Here is a 16,411-nt window from a genome sequence, read left to right on the forward strand (position 1 = left end):
AAACAGATGGATTTATTAGTGAATCATTCCATGCTAATTTAGGGGTGAAACAGGGGGACAGTCTTAGCCCCACCCTTTTTAATATTTTTGTTGATGACATCGATTCCTATTTCAACCCCGTTTTGTCTGATCCAGTTAATTTAAATCAGAATAACTTTAGTCATCTTCTTTATGCAGATGATTTAATCTTAATTTCAGAAACACCTAATGGCTTGCAGCACTGTGTGGATGCCTTACAATCTTTTTGTATTGATTGGGGCCTAAATGTGAACACCAAGAAAACCCAAACTATGATTTTATCAAATAGTAAAAATAGATCTTTATTAGATAAACATTATTTTTATTTTGGTCCCCAACCATTAGAATCTGCTAAAGAATATAAATACTTAGGTATAGTCTTCAACAATAGAGGTAAACTTAATATAGCAGCTGAAAATCTTGCTGATAAAGCACGTAAGGCATATTTCGCCTTGAAATCAAAATTACCATATTCTAATTGTATTGCAGTGGAAAAATGGGTAAGACTTTTCAACTCATTAATTTCACCAATTATGACTTATGGATCTGAAATTTGGATCTCAGATTTTAATATAAATCTTGACACTGCTGATAAACTGCCATTTGAAAAGGTTCAGAATATGATTATGAAAAATATTCTTGGTGTTCATGGTAAGGCTTCCAATTTAGCTTTACGTACAGAACTTGAGCTATATCCAGTGTGTTTTATATCATATAAACTAATGTTTAAATACTATGCTAGATTAACTGACATTGAAGTTGGAAACAACCCAAAATTTGATTTATTAAAATCTGCATTCATTGAAGATAAAAAATTGTATACACAAAAGAGCTTTTGCTGGGTACAATCATTACATAAACTAAAAAAGTTAATCAACTTTGATTCACTTCAAATATCACATAATGTGTTTGAGGACTCACTAAAAAACTTTTATAAATGCAAGATTTTGGGTCAACTTCAGCATATCAAATCTAATAACACAGGTAAACTAAGATTTTATAGTAAAATGTGCTCATCTTTTGACTTAAAAGCTTACTTAAAGTTTGATATTAAGAAATATGATAGATCACTGCTTACAAAAATTAGAATAAGTGCACATTCACTTGCAATTGAAACTGGGAGATATAGCAATTTTAGCAAGTGAAAGATACTGCAAACTTTGTAAAGATAAAGTGGAAGATGAAGTTCATTTTCTTTTATATTGTCCTCTATATAAAGACCTTCGAGAGAAGTTTGATATTTTCAATAACCTTAATAATGATGATGATATTAAATCAACGATTTATTTACTTAACCCAGTAAATCTGGTTGACACCAGACAAATATGTAATTATTTAAGTCAAGCTTTTGAACTTCGTAATAAAAATCTAATGTCAGTTGGTCTACCATAAGTATAATACTGAGTAATACTGTGATATTATATATATAATTAGTACTTGAAATGTTTCTTTATGTTGTATTTGCATAAATTGTCATGTTTAATGTGTTTGTATCTTGGAATACGCATTGTATCATATGTGCTTTGTCCAATAAAATATTTGAATTTGAATTTAACTTGAGTTGAACGATATTATATCTAAACACGCCCATTTCCCCTGTTTGTGAAAAAAAGAAGAAAGTATTAGCATACAGATCGACGGATATGTTTATTCAATTCCTTGGTTATATATAGTATAGTCTTAGATGGATATAACAATAGATTTGGACTTTTCTTAATATTGTAACCAATAATTTATTTTCACATGCATTGAATAATCAAACAAGTTAACCCCCATGTATCGATCAGCTGAACATTTTGTTCTTTATTTTCGTTCACTGTTACACTCTATATATCATACGGGTTGAGACTACTAATATATAACACTTAAATGTGTTATATATTAGTCTCAAATACGGGTAATGAATTGTTTGTATAAATGACAGATTAATGAACGTGTGTACTTTAAATGTAACGTGTGGTATACTGTTTGTTACAGTTTAAGATATGGGGATATAAATATTTGATCTATTGTAGTAGTTCATTAATCCGTATTATACAGACAATTTAACTCGGTACCGTTACCTTATAACATTGCATACCGAAATAAATAATCGTTTTAAATTTAAATTTAATTCGGGTAGAGTCTATTCCGTTGGTAGGTGATTTAAAACATAACTTTTAAATCATAGAAAGTATATGTACTTGTAGATTCACCCTTAACAACATTTGAATGCGTCAATCAATATGAGTTAAAAAAAAATATATACCCATTTCTGAATGAATTAAGTGTATTGACATTGCAATGATTTAAAAGTAAATAAGGAATTGATTTTGAGAGTCTACACCAGCCGTCAGCATGTCATTGGATTACAGAAAATATACCTACCGTCCAAAAAGACAAGATACGAGGTTCCGGTGAGTACGATGTCTCAGCAGGGGTTAGAAAATTATTGAATTGTCATTCGACTGTTATTCTTTAACCGTAATTCTCTCGGTAAATTTACGAAGTATTTCTATTTCTATAGATCTCTGTATATAGGGTGTTTTTGATGATTTTTTTCAGGAGTACACAAACAATTGAAACATAAGCTATGCATGGTCATCTTGTTGATGTTTTTTTTTCAGCAAAAATATCGCTCATCCTTTTGCATGATACATCAGCGTTTTGAATTTTCCTCGGAGTTCAGTATTTTTGATATTTTACTTTCTACAAATGGCACAGGAACTACAAGCCTTTTCGGAGCCCTCGTTGAGTGCGAGGTCTTTTTGTTTATGTTTTTGAAAATTTGATGTTGATTGGTCTCTTGTTTACTGTGTAGTGTTGGTTTTATGATACATTTGTTTCTTCATCTTTTCTGTGGCAGTGTAGTGACATTATTCTTCTTGTGTTTTAGATGTCTATCTCTGCGTTTACTAACTCATGTCATATGCCCTCATGTAAAAATATAATAGTAAGCTTCCAATTTCAGAACAAGCTATTCACAGATGTCCCAGTGGATGTCAAAAACCCAGAAGCAAAACAGAGGACTTCCTAATGCCATGCAGATGTCTTTACCAAATGTGATGAGAGATTCTCGACCAATCAACTCTAACAATGACATGGTAGCGTTCGGTAGTGCTCCACTCCCTGGTGCTGCTATGGCTTCGGTAAGTATAAGCACTTTGGCATAAGCACATTGTTGGGTTTAAATTTATGATGAGTAAGGATATAGTTGTCTTTTGTTGGTTAAGTATAGTCAAAATTGTATTTTTCAAAATAAAAAAAATAAAAAACTTGTCTTTTAAATATGTAAAAATTGAAATTCAAAGAAACAACACTGATTAATATAACATACAATTTTAAACAGTGCGGAATTTTGGACAACATCTTACAAGCAGATAAGCGTATACTTACATTTTACATCAAAGTAAACTTATGTCGCCTAGACTTTCAGATTAAAAAAAGCAAGTTTTAAATTGCATTTATGTTTCGAATAAGAAACGCTACATATTCTAACAGTTGAATTATTTTTTTCCTGTAGCACCACTCTGGAAACAACTATGAGTGGCATATATTATACTAATTTAATTCCCATTAATTATTAGATAGACGAAGATGTGCCACCACATCTCAGATACTCACACAATGCCGGTTATGATGATTACCACAAAGCATTTAGAACTGTCAGCAATCAATGGCCATCCACCAGTTACCCAGCATTCGGACCTCCAAGGTATAATTATACTATTTAGATTGTTTAATTCATTATTCCATTTGTAGTATTCCTAAAGTTATTATTTATGAATTGATAAATACGGGCTTTAAATTTTATTCAAAATTCAGAAGAAAAAAACGTCTTCTTATTGCGTAAACACATGAAAACACGATCTGTGAAGATTTGAAATATACAATATTCCTAAACTAGAAACGCCACCGGAGAGGATTCATGTACAAACAAACTGGTGCATTAAGTACAATAGTAAACAATAAGGTAGGGAAAATATATTGGTCTTGTTCGTGTCATTTGTTCTCAGCAACTATAAGGCTTCATACCTTTTAACTGTATTACAAACTTGGTGACCTTCTGCTGTTGTCTGTTCTATGGTCGGGTTGTTGTCTCTTTGACACATTCCCCATTTCCATCCTCAATTTTATTAATGGAATCACAATAGATCAGTATCTTAACAACCATGACAGAAAACTGGTTAAAGTGCTCAATAATTGTGTATACTTGGAAATAAAAGATATCAACAACTGAGACAAAAGTGTGTCAACTTCAGTGGATGTTTATTTGAAAATAAGGAGACGCCAGCGAGACAACTATCCAACAGGGTCTGTGAACAAATGACAAAGATTTAAATGTCTGTGAATTTGTAGGAGGCTATTTTTTCAACACATAAAAATACGATGAAGTAAAATTGAGAATGGAAATGGGGAATGTGCCAAAGAGTAACTATTATTGCCAATGTAAAAAATCTCCACTAGAGACCAAATGATATAAAAGTTGACAACTATAGATCACTGTATGTAATACTGTAAGTGCTTTATTGACAGATTGCGGCAAGGTAGAGCAGGGGGTAGCTGGAGACACGTGAAAGAAGTACTTCAAGCTGGAGGCAATAGAATTGTCTTTGTAGATGGTATGTTATTAGATTGACTGAGTATTAGTTTGTCTATTTCCAGCGTTCTTTTCCGTTGGATGTCATCCTCAGTGCAGTCACCACAAAACTAATGTTAACGATGGTTTTCTACTTCAGATCCAATTAATGTTTAAAAAACGGTTAAATGTAAAAACGTTCTGGATGCTTTTAAAATCGAAGCTTTCTCTCTGTAAACATGATTGAAACTTGTATAGAGTGGGGCGCTCATATTCGCCGTGGACACACTGATTTCGCCGTTTTATGATTTTGAGGTGTAAAAACTTCAAAGGATGGTTGAAATGGAAGAAATATACCGTTAAATTATATTTTTATAACAAATATGATTATTTTTGAAAATGAGACTAAATTTCGGCACTTACGGCAAAGGACCGAAAAATGGACAACGATTTTCAGCCAATTTCCTGAATGAAAAAAAAAAAATTCAAAGAAGCATTCCTTAGTAATTCTTTGACTGATTGCCCTAAATTTCATTTTTTTACACCTTTCAAATGTCTGCTATTCGTCTATAATGAAATTTATTTGATAAATATTGTTTAAAGCTGCAGTTATTTGGTTTTAAATAGATATGTAAAAACGGCGAATATGTGTCCCCCGTTGACAAAAAAATAGGAAATTTCATACACCCTTTAATCCAACTTTTCAGATGATTTTACTCAAAACAAATACGTTTTCAAGCTAAGAATATTTTGCATTTGAAGTTATCTTCATATAGAAATATCTGTATACTTCAAAAACAAAAAGACCTAAACATAAACTGAAGAAAACATGGAAAGTTATGGCGAAAATGACCACCACACTCTAGCCCGAAATATTTGGAATTATCTCAATGTTTGCCAAGCTCTAATGCACCAAAAAATTACACTATATCTGTCAAAAATGATGCTGCTGACATGTTTCGAATATAGACATTACGTACAGTATGTCCTACGGCAAATTCTTTTCATAAGCAAACTAGTTCCTTTTCCCCCTCTTAAACAGGGCAAAAGGCACATATTTGTTTCAAAGTGGAAGAAACCGTAACTTCGTTAGTACTATGAGTATTGGTATACAAAAATATTATCAAATATAATGTTATGCTCATTTACTAATTCAAGGGAATAACAGAGCATACTAATCGCAAATAATAAATTACACAAACTTTAATTTGGAAAAATATATTTACACCCTGCCTTTTATTTAAATAAAATCAAAATGTAATTTAACAGGAAAAGCTATATTATCGATAATTTTAAGGCATTTAAAAAGCTTCAAAAGGACCCAAACTCAGAAGTATTCATTTTTCTGGTATATCTTTGAGATTTGATTTAAAAAATTAGTCTAAGAAAGAGTTACACTTTTCAATACTAAAATAATTAATATGGTTTTTTTCTTATCTGCAGGTCATATTAGATGGGAAGATAATGTTAAAATAGATGAAACTCCTGGTGGTCATTTGATACAACCTGATGCTAGAGCTATTAGAGTCAAGAGCAGACAATCATATACACCAGGAAGAATTGAAGGTATGTACTGCACCTACTGATGTATTCTACAGCTAGTACACTTAAGCCAAAGTCAAAGATGACTTGTAGTTGCATTCTGCACCTGATATTGTTGAGTGCATGCTAACTTCTTTCTGTAATGCATAGTGAGCAGATATTGTGATTGTAGCCATGTCATAAGAAGTTACAGATTAACTTTGAGTGATTTGTGGAAGTTGTTGCCACTGGACATGAAAAATTGCTCAAAAACAAAAATAAAATGAATGTTTTTTTTATAAGTTTTGCTCTGCATACAGTATTTTGGTCATAACCAAGATTCTGACCAAATTTCACACAGATTGAACCTAAAATTATGTTGATGTCGTCAACTAAGGAATCTAGAATTGCTATGTCACACTTTCGTGACATAAATGTTCCAGGCTGGACAAAAACTACATTTTATAAACCACTTGTAAAATGTTATCTAATCAAGGTAGATAAATGTTGTGCAAATCTTGTTTTTAGTACAACCAGCAGGTGTTCCAGATAGACTTAACTGTTAACTAAGGTATATCTTGTCAGTGTTTACACAATAAGCCATTGTTAAAAGTTGTGTGAGCACTCTGCCTGTGTGAGTCCTCTCAACATTTTTGGACACAGAGAGTTAAATCACAATTCCTCTGCACTGCATCCTTCCAAAAAAATCATTTTAACTTCTCTGCATTATCACAGATTTTTTCTTCAAATTTGCCTTGTGTTCATGCACAGACCAATATTTGTCATCATAATTAATATCTAGAAATGGATAAAATATTTTTTTGCATATAAAACATCATCTGTTCTTTTTTAACTTATAAGTGAAGAAATAGTTTATGGCAATTCATGACTACACATCGAAAATGTTACCTTAAGTGTATAGTTTAGTGTACGAAAACATAGGGTCAATTACAAATAATAAAAGATAAACCATAACCTCTTGTACAGTATGGAAACAAGGTAATCTTGTTTTTTTGGCCCGATCAATGAGTTTGAATTGGGACATATGGTTGGAACACCTCCTTTTATCCTTGGTTGGAAACCCCAACTTTTGAAAATGCCTGGATCTGCCTCTGAAAAATATCATAAGGTGATAAAAAGATGTAAAAAATATAATTATAGCAATTACTAACATATGTGCAAAATTCAGTTAGAACTAATTACGAGGTCACCAATGGGTTCTCAATGCAGTGAGAAAATTTAGCAGCCAGAGCGTTTTACCTACAAAGACAAATTACACTCTTTTTTTTTTAAATACTTATTATAGATCCTACTTTATAATTTATAACTTAACGAAATCAAAAAGTCAGAAAATCAGAGAGATCTCGGGTAACAACATTTTATTCAACATCTCCATTTGTTTTATGAAGCTCTTTAAGAACTCCATTTATTTATAGTATATTTATATATCATAATTTAAATATAACTTCATATATTTTATTGCAATGTTCTACATTTTATAATTGTAGGTCTAACAACTTACCACGTAAATAACCGACCAGGAATAGAAAATAATCATTGGCAGGTTGTATAATGGATACCAGCTCATGTTTACATTTTTCTAATTTTATATTGCAACGAATTGTCACTAAAATTTAATTTTTCCTATTTGATTAATTTTCGGCTGTATAACAGAGACTTGTATTTTTTCTAAAATTTTAAATAGTGATAATTATGCTAGAAGTCAAACATTTTATAGATGTTTGCTCAAAATCATTACTGCCACAATGTATAAAGGACATGTTTGTGCAGATTATTTATTAATACATGAACAATGTGCTATGTTTGCATTTCCAAGCCAAGTTTATAGACCCTGTTAGTGGAAATCCTATAGATATGTAGCAATCACAAAGTACATTTTCCTTATCTTTACATATTTCAGAAGTAATTATTATCTGTTTTCATTGTAACTTCTGAAAATGTCAAATAAGATCTTATATGAACAAGGGCAGATCAACGGTTTATTGGCATGTGTTGGAAGGGGATGTGTAACAAAAGGAAAATGCTGTAAAAATTTGCTTATTCCTATAAAATGTCGAGGGACAGGATAACATGGATGTCATCAAACCTTTGATCTATATCATTACTTGAAATTTCGGCAGAAAATGGTATTTTAAGGATGTAAACACAGTATATTTATGATAATTTGAAGAAACATAATACTTGCCAATTTAAATATGCAGATGAGATTATATTGCAGTATTTAACCAATCAGTATTGACCTTTTGCTCATCAACAGTATTGTTATATCTTTGTTAATGTATTTGTTATTTCTTAGTGCCTGTAATAATAAACAAAGATTATTGTATGTATGTATTTTTTTCTTCACAATTCCTTAATGGGTTTCTTAAAATAGGAAGGAAAAAAAATCACTACACAAAATTCAATTTAGATAATTTTGAAAACAACTACTGTGGATTCCTATTTATTCATGGGTATACCTGAACCTCAAATTTAAGTGTTCAAAGTAGTACAAAGTTTCCATTGGCTTGTATGCAAAATAAGTCAAAAACACGAAATCAAATATCGTAGTATAAATCAATCCACAGTATATCAAAATAAGATGTGATATGATTGCCAATGAGACAACTTTCCACCATTGACCAAATGACATAAAAGCTAGAAACAAATTCAAATTCAAGAATAGTTTTTATACGCCCGTCAAAAATTTGACGGGACGTATTATTGTATACAAATGTCCGGTGTCCGTCCGTCTGTCCATCAGTCGTTCCGTTTCGTCTGTCCGTTTCGTCTGTCCATCAGTCTGTCCGTTTCGTCTGTCCGTCTGTCTGTCCTTCTTAAACATGTCGCACTGTAACTTGAGAACGACTTATCTAAATTTCATGAAACTTAATATAGTTGTTTTTTATGATGGTCAAATGATCTGTATACTTTTTAGTGAAAATAAGATTTAAACTTTTTGAGTTACAGCACTTTGTAACTAAAACAGGGGTGTGTTTTTTTTTCACATGTCGCACCGTATTAAGTTATTGACTATTTTGTAAAAAAAGGGGGAGGGGGTTTTTACATGTCGTGCCGTATCTCAAAAACAATTTATGATTATTGCTTAAAACTTTACACACTTCTTTGTTATATTAGTCTAGAGATCTGTATACTTTTTGGTGATGACTCAAAATTTTATTTTTGAGTTATTGAGTATTTTGTAAAAAAGGGGAGGTTTTTTTTTTACATGTCGCGCCGTATCTCAAAAACAATTTATGATTATTGCTTGAAACTGTACACACTTCTTTGTTATATTAATCTAAAGATCTGTATACTTTTTGGTTTGATTCAAAATTTTATTTAAGTGATATTTGTAAAAAAAAAACAGGGTAGGGTTTCACATGTCCCGCCATGTCTCAAAAACAATAAATGGTTATTGCTTAAAACTTTCTCAGAAACTATTTATGATTATTGCATAAAACTTCCACACAAGACGTCGGGCATATCATGCACCCATGGCGCAGCTGTTTATTAAAGATATGGTAAACTCCAAAATCATTTGGTAAAAAAAAATTGGAGCTGCACATAAACATGTATATAGTTGGCATAATCTACAGTTTTAAAATGGCTAACCCTTTAAAAGGTATGGTCATTTTCATGATTTCCTATTAGATAAAAATAAAATGTTTTAAAAAAGGTACACAATGGCATCTGATACATATGATTCTTTTATGGTTTAATTGAAATCAATGTTCTAGTTAATGAAAATTTTGGAATTAAAGTGTGGAGAGCTATACAAACAGACAAAACAACAAATATTTACTGTCCACTTTACTCAGTAGGGGAAAACAAAACAATGAAAGATAGGCAGTGTGAATACTGTTACTGGAAAGAAGGTCAGAGAATTAATTTTCTGCCTTTTCTTTCCAAAGGCAAAGAAATGGAAGTAACAGCAATAAAAGAACCTGTTTTTAGATGGTTTTTACAAATATGACTGCATCTACACACATAATGAATTAATCTATGGGCATGCATAAGCATTGAATAGTATGCAAGGACATTTACAGTTAAAATCATTAGATAATACTTAAAGGACAGTAATGAAGTAAAAATGTCATGCACTTCAACTCCTACTGAATGGATGCAGGTAAAATAAAACAAAAGGTATAGTTCAGTCATCAATAAACAAAACTTTAAAATGAAATAAATAAACTTTATTAACCTGTAAACATAGTGAAATTACAAAGAAAATATATAACAAAAATAAAAATCTGTATGATGGATGGCATGGCAGTTATTTTGTTATAATAGAGAAGTACCACTATATTTGGTGATTTGGCAAGGCACAAGCACTACAAATATGACAGCAAGTGGCATAATTATAAGCTATAAATGCATTGTAATTTATAGAAAGATAACACTCTTAAATAAAATGTCTAAACCAGGTAAAAAGTGCTCCCCCCCCCCCACCAACTATATTCAGTAGCCTCAATACTACCTAATCATGTTTGCATTTTAAGACCATACTTTATAATTTTCATTCTAAACAGTAGGACTTGCATTTACACAAAAAAAAATCCATTTAGAATAATTTGCAAATAAAATATGTATAGATTATTGTGTTTTCTACACATTGATAATATACAGTTATAGCCTTTGTATGAGGTCGATACAAGGATATATTGACCTGAAAGAAGTAAATTGACTGAGGACAAAGTCTGAGGTCGATATACTTCTTTGGGTCGATATATCCTGTATTGACCTCATAAATAGGCTATAATTGTTATATTATTAATTTCCTACCATATTTGTATCAAAATTGTCATTTGATTTTGTTGGAATTTTATAGATATCGTATTGTCTCCTAGACATTTATAACAACATATAAGTTGTTATTTCATTTACTTTTTTTTCTTTCTTTTTTTTTTTACATTTTATGTATTTGAAGATTTTTTTTCTTCAAATAATCGATCATATTTATTTTTTATTCAAAACTTTTTATATCATCATCATCAGTGAAATTAATTACATGACGTCACAAAGTATGTCGGTTTTTAGATATTCTAAAAATAACCGGGCAATATGCTTCTTGCTGGGCAATATGCCTTTTGCTTTCCACCGTTTTTTTTTATCTACCTTCGAAAATATAGTTTAACATGTGTCTATCGCTGAACGATTCAAATTAATTAATATATACGAATTAATAATATTGTAAAATATCCTCAGTGATCCTTTTAAGCAAGTTAGCAGTAAACCTTCACATTTTTTATATTTAAAGATACTTGTGTACCAATCCTGATAATCTGTTTATTGTTCTATTAGTGGTCTTTTTTCTCTCCTTTAGGCAGATTAAGGATGGACAAGAGCAAGCTTGATATCTTCTGACACATTGTGACGTCCCTGTTAATGCATGCTCACATCTTGAAACCCAGATACTAGAATTACAGAGCAGACCATAAATTCAAGTATTAATCATTTTGCTGACAATAAATGATATTTACCTAAATATTTGGTTATTTTTTCTCAATAGTTATATTAAGCTTACTAAAAATTAAGTATGTATCTAGTCATCATTCTGCTCATCTCTATAATTGAAACAAAAAAAATCTGCATGGATTTAACGTACCAAAACCCATCTGGTTTGATATTCTGAGATATATCCTTTTATTGCTATTTTGTGCATTTTTCCTTTGATCTTTTTTTGTGATAATTTTTCATATCATGCTACTCGCTTGAGATGGATAATTATCTTTAGAAACTAAGGAGGCATGTGGCGTTGCTAATAAAATTGACAACGTTGTCATAGGTAAAATAGCGATAAACAGATTATCATTGGTCATCTCAACTCGATCCATATCGGCTCAAGCGAGAAAATCAATCTCATTGAGATGATCAACAATAATCTATAAATATAGGATATAAATGCAGAAAGCACATATTAATACACTTCAGAAAGGTAAATTGAGATGCAACCTTGATCTACAAAGTAAATATTTTCCTTCTGAACTCTGATAAATAACTTAAGGGTATATGATACAGTTACAGGGGAGGTAATGATGTTGCTAACGTAATTTGTTATTTTCGCGACGTCAAACTATTGGGAAAAGATTCAGTTTTCAACTGATTTTTATCATTCAAACTTATCTAACTTGAAAACAAGTTTATGGACCCTTCTATTTTAAAATGCCATTTGGTTTGGTTACGTAAGAAGATTATGTGTGCCAATTTTCATGAAAACGTAAATAGTGCATTTTTTAAAAATTTGATAAATATACAGCAAAAAATTATGTTTTTTTCTACATTCATGAACATTTGATAAATATGAGCATTTCGAAATAAAAAATGTATAATTTTTTAGGATACTTATAAAATACAGAAATTACAAATTATTTAGCAAAAAACAATTTGTGTTTATCTTTTAAAACAAAACAGTTATGTCTTTCTTTCGAAAGAAAAAATACGACCTATATAGTCTATATGGAATTTTTTTTATCAAAATGTAAATATGGGATCAAAACTGTATCGTATGCCCTTAAAACCACCTTTCCACAATCTTATTATTTTCTGATACACATCATCTAGAGCATTTATCAATTCATCAGCAAAAACACATTTCTTGCATTCAAGTTTGCCATTTAATACATATAACAGACAAGAAAATTATGCATGTTTATGACTTTGCGATAAAAATCTTGTAAGATTTTTGTCCACTTATTTGTCATTTGATTTTTTTTAAATACACATTTCCTATGATCACCATAGAAGTGGCATGCTTTGTGTGACTCTAGGTGTAGGTATGTCAATAAAATAATGATATGTATTTATATGTTAAACAATTTATACATACAAGAAAACAATTATACAGCAAATTATAAATCTATCAAAAGAAAAGAAACATAAAAATATCTTTATACATTAATGTGCATTGAGCAATATATTGTATACATTATGCTGAATACAGTGACCATGTAAGTACCCTTGTTTATATATTATGTAAATTATACAACATCCCATTATAGAAATTTCTTACAGTAATAAAGTCAGATCATAAACATATAGATTCCTACACTGCAACAAGTGTATTACGATATTTCTCCACTCGAGACAGTTAAATTTTATTATTTAAAGCGCGAGGCTTGCCGAGCTCTTTAAATAACTAAAATTTAACTGTCGAGAGTGGAGAAATATCGTAATACACGAGTTATAGTGTAGGAATCTGTTTCTCTGATGATTTTTATCCTTCTTTTTCAAAGATTTTCAGAAATTTGTGTTCTTTATATGCGACGTCATCAGGCATGGTCGCCTTTTTTCATGACGTCACAATAGAAAAATTCAGAGGAAAACAAAACATTTAGACGTCATAATCAAATTTCGACCTATTATTTGCCGAGAACAGATTTTTCACTAGTGAGGAGAAATATTTTTCTCACACCGGTCAGGAAATGTGAAAATAGCACAAAAATTAGAGAAATACCTGTTAACAACTTTGTTATTGGACACTCCCTAATAATAACTGCTCTCTAGTGATTACCACTACTATTATATTTGAGATATTGAGGAAATACTCGTAGATATCAAAGAGAGGTAAAGTAGCCAATCTTGTTTAAAATAGGGGTGATAATAGCAGCTTTATACCAATGTTGAAACCATCAAAACTATTGGAAATATAATATGGCTTTAATGAAATTAATCATTCAAATCAAGAAAATAAATTGATAAATCGGCTATTCCCATTACGAAGTACTATTAATAAATGTACATTGGAAATTTGAATTTACATCAAATAAAGATAGAGTCCAGTAGTTATTAAATTTGTCTCATCAATGTAGATAAAAAGTTAAATGAAACATTGTCAACTGGTTAAAGTCTTCAAACATTTTGTCCAATCAGTTCAAAGATTAAAAAAAAAAAAAAAAAAGTGCAATTTAGGAGGAATAAATAGAAAACATGTCAGAATTAGGCAATGCCAGGTAAGAGCGGAAACATGCATAGAAACAAAAATTTTCCAAAGTAATTTTCTATCAAAGTTTTTTTCTAGCTTATGGAATGTTTTTCAGCAATAATGACAGATGTATATTATCATGGAATTATGATTTTTTTCATAAATTACAGAAATATATATGTATCAATGTTGAAACATTGTTATGAATACATTGGTTATGGAATGTAAAAATAATCACATTTCTGATGGAATGAAGTAATGATCACATAACAATATAATCACATGACTGATGAAATGATATGATGATCTAATGACTGACAGAATAACCGTCACAGAATGACATGATAATAACATGACTGAGGAAATGGTGGGTGTTGGAAAGAATGATATGATGATCACTTGACTGATGGAATGGTATTAAGATAACATGACCTACAGTATGACATAATAATCACATGACCTTGGAATGACATGATGATCACATGACTAATGGAATGACATGATCACATGACCTTGGAATGACACTGACATTATAATCACACGACTGATGTAATGATGTTCTGATTACATGACTGATGGCATGATGTTCTGATCACATGACTGATGGATTGACATGATGATCACATGACTGATGTAAATACAGTAATGATGTACTGATCACATGACTGATGTAAATACAGTAATGATGTTCTGATCACATGACTGATGGAATGATGTTCTGATCACATGACTGATGTAATGTTTTGATCACATGCCTGATAAAATGACATGATGATCACATGACTCATGTAATGATGTTTTGATCACATGACTGATGGAATGATGTTCTGATTACATGACTGATTGAATGATGTTTTGATAACATGCCTGATGAAATGACTTGATGATCACATGACTGAATGAATGGTGAAATGATCACATGACTGATGGAATGATGTGATGATCACATGACTGATGGAATGACATGATGATCACATGACTGACGGAATGATGTTCTAATCACATGACTGATGGAAAGACACGATGATCACGACTGATGGAATGACATGATGATCACATGACTAATGGAATGACATGATAATCACATGACTTACATATATATGATGTTCTGACCACAGTGCATAAAATGTACTTATGTTATGTAAGAATTTAAAAATATATCTATTCATATTTGTTATCGCATGTTTGAAATAAGATGGTAAAAAAAAAGAAATTGTGTTTCCAAAAAAACGGTATTCCTGATCGAGTAGAAATTTTTATGAAAGGACGGATGACTTTGTACACTTGATACAGTATATAAAACTGTTAATTGCACCATAAACATTTAAAGCTGTATACATTTATATATGGTTTATATATCATTTATAATATCTGTTTAAATGTCCTTACATTCAAAACAAACTTCCCTAAAAAGAACTTGAATATAAAAGTCAAATCAAATTTAAAATTTAAAGGACTAGGTCTGTTCATATGACATTAACAGTTCCAAGCAACAAATGTTTAAAGCTTTTATATTAAGTTGCTAGATGCTCCTTACTTAGTTTTCAATTATTTTTCAAAAAAAAGGACCAATCTTTTTAAACACACATTCATTCAAAATTAATGGTTATCCATTCACATGTATATTAAGTCAAATAAATCATAATAATATCCACACTTACATTTAATATTAAGGAGAAATATTTAAGACAGATGAGTATTTCAATTCAGATTTCTTCAAAATTTATAAGATCTTGCTTTCAAAATTTCTTTAAACAATATAAATAACTAGGACCTCTGAGTACAGTACTAAACAAGAGAAACTTAAGTCATTGTCCCCATTCTAAATAGTTTTGTCAATATAGCATTTACATACAGTTATATCATAGCAAAAGCTAATATTAGCACAAAATACTCTAAATCCAATTTCTCAACAAAACATAACCAACAAATAACATTAGAAAATAGCGCTATTGACTCTCACTTGAACAACAGAACATACATACATTATAAAAATATACAATTCACACTGAGGCAGATATAAATTCATTTATGAGATCTATGTATTTCATTTCATGCTTTTGTAAGTACCCTTTCATGAAGGAGAACAACTCATACATCTAAATCGTCCCCAGTACTTGAGCTTCGGAACAAAGTTCTTCGTGGTGCGATATGAATGTCTGACAGAGACCTAAGATCACATGGAGCTGAGTTACACGACTGTGTCAGTACTGATTCTGATGTTGATACTCTGTCATCTTGTATGTCTGATGGAGTACTCTTCTCTCGCCTAAATATAAATATATAAATAATTTTAATTTAGACCAAAAAAATAGTATTATCAAAGAAGTTTTATAATTATTATATTATACCATCTTAATATATATAAATGTCAGTGGTTGCCAGGGACT

At 30.6% G+C, this 16,411-nt stretch overlaps 2 protein-coding genes across 5 annotated transcripts in view; one reads left to right on the forward strand and one right to left on the reverse strand.

Annotated features, from left to right (window-relative positions):
* Positions 1-2,047: 2,047 nt before the first annotated feature.
* Positions 2,048-8,444, forward strand: LOC139501239 (uncharacterized). Of its 2 annotated transcripts, XM_071290267.1 has the most exons (7): positions 2,181-2,414; positions 2,969-3,146; positions 3,585-3,712; positions 4,534-4,619; positions 6,020-6,142; positions 6,626-6,668; positions 7,606-8,444. In XM_071290267.1, exons 1-6 carry the CDS (start codon positions 2,356-2,358, stop codon positions 6,661-6,663), a joined length of 612 nt encoding a protein of 203 aa, XP_071146368.1. In that variant the 5' UTR covers positions 2,181-2,355; the 3' UTR covers positions 6,664-6,668; positions 7,606-8,444. The 2 variants fall into 2 exon arrangements, with proteins under 2 accessions (XP_071146362.1, XP_071146368.1); XM_071290261.1 differs by lacking the exon at positions 6,626-6,668 and having other exon boundaries at positions 2,048-2,414.
* Positions 8,445-14,675: 6,231 nt separating this feature from the next.
* Positions 14,676-16,411, reverse strand: part of LOC139501589 (afadin- and alpha-actinin-binding protein B-like) — a 28,438-nt gene continuing 26,702 nt past the window's right edge. For 2 of the 3 annotated variants that reach the window (XM_071290718.1, XM_071290713.1), the window contains exon 14: positions 15,987-16,290. In XM_071290718.1, the coding sequence (XP_071146819.1) occupies positions 16,113-16,290 (178 nt within the window). In that variant the 3' untranslated portion in view covers positions 15,987-16,112. Of the gene's footprint in view, positions 16,291-16,411 lie in introns of all 3 variants that reach the window. The other variant, XM_071290707.1, reaches the window with a different exon arrangement.

This window comes from Mytilus edulis, chromosome 1 (assembly GCF_963676685.1).
Source record: "Mytilus edulis chromosome 1, xbMytEdul2.2, whole genome shotgun sequence".
Classification (NCBI taxonomy): Eukaryota; Metazoa; Mollusca; class Bivalvia; order Mytilida; family Mytilidae; genus Mytilus; species Mytilus edulis.

What these genes read in the sequence shown, in the direction of transcription:
- LOC139501239 (XM_071290261.1), top strand. Translation starts at nt 2,356, where the DNA reads ATGTCATTGGATTACAGAAAATATACCTACCGTCCAAAAAGACAAGAT. An exon ending in AGACAAGATACGAGGTTCCG is followed by an intron (nt 2,415 to 2,968) that starts GTGAGTACGATG and finishes TTCCAATTTCAG; the next exon opens with AACAAGCTATTCACAGATGT. An exon ending in CCAGCATTCGGACCTCCAAG is followed by an intron (nt 3,713 to 4,533) that starts GTATAATTATAC and finishes CTTTATTGACAG; the next exon opens with ATTGCGGCAAGGTAGAGCAG.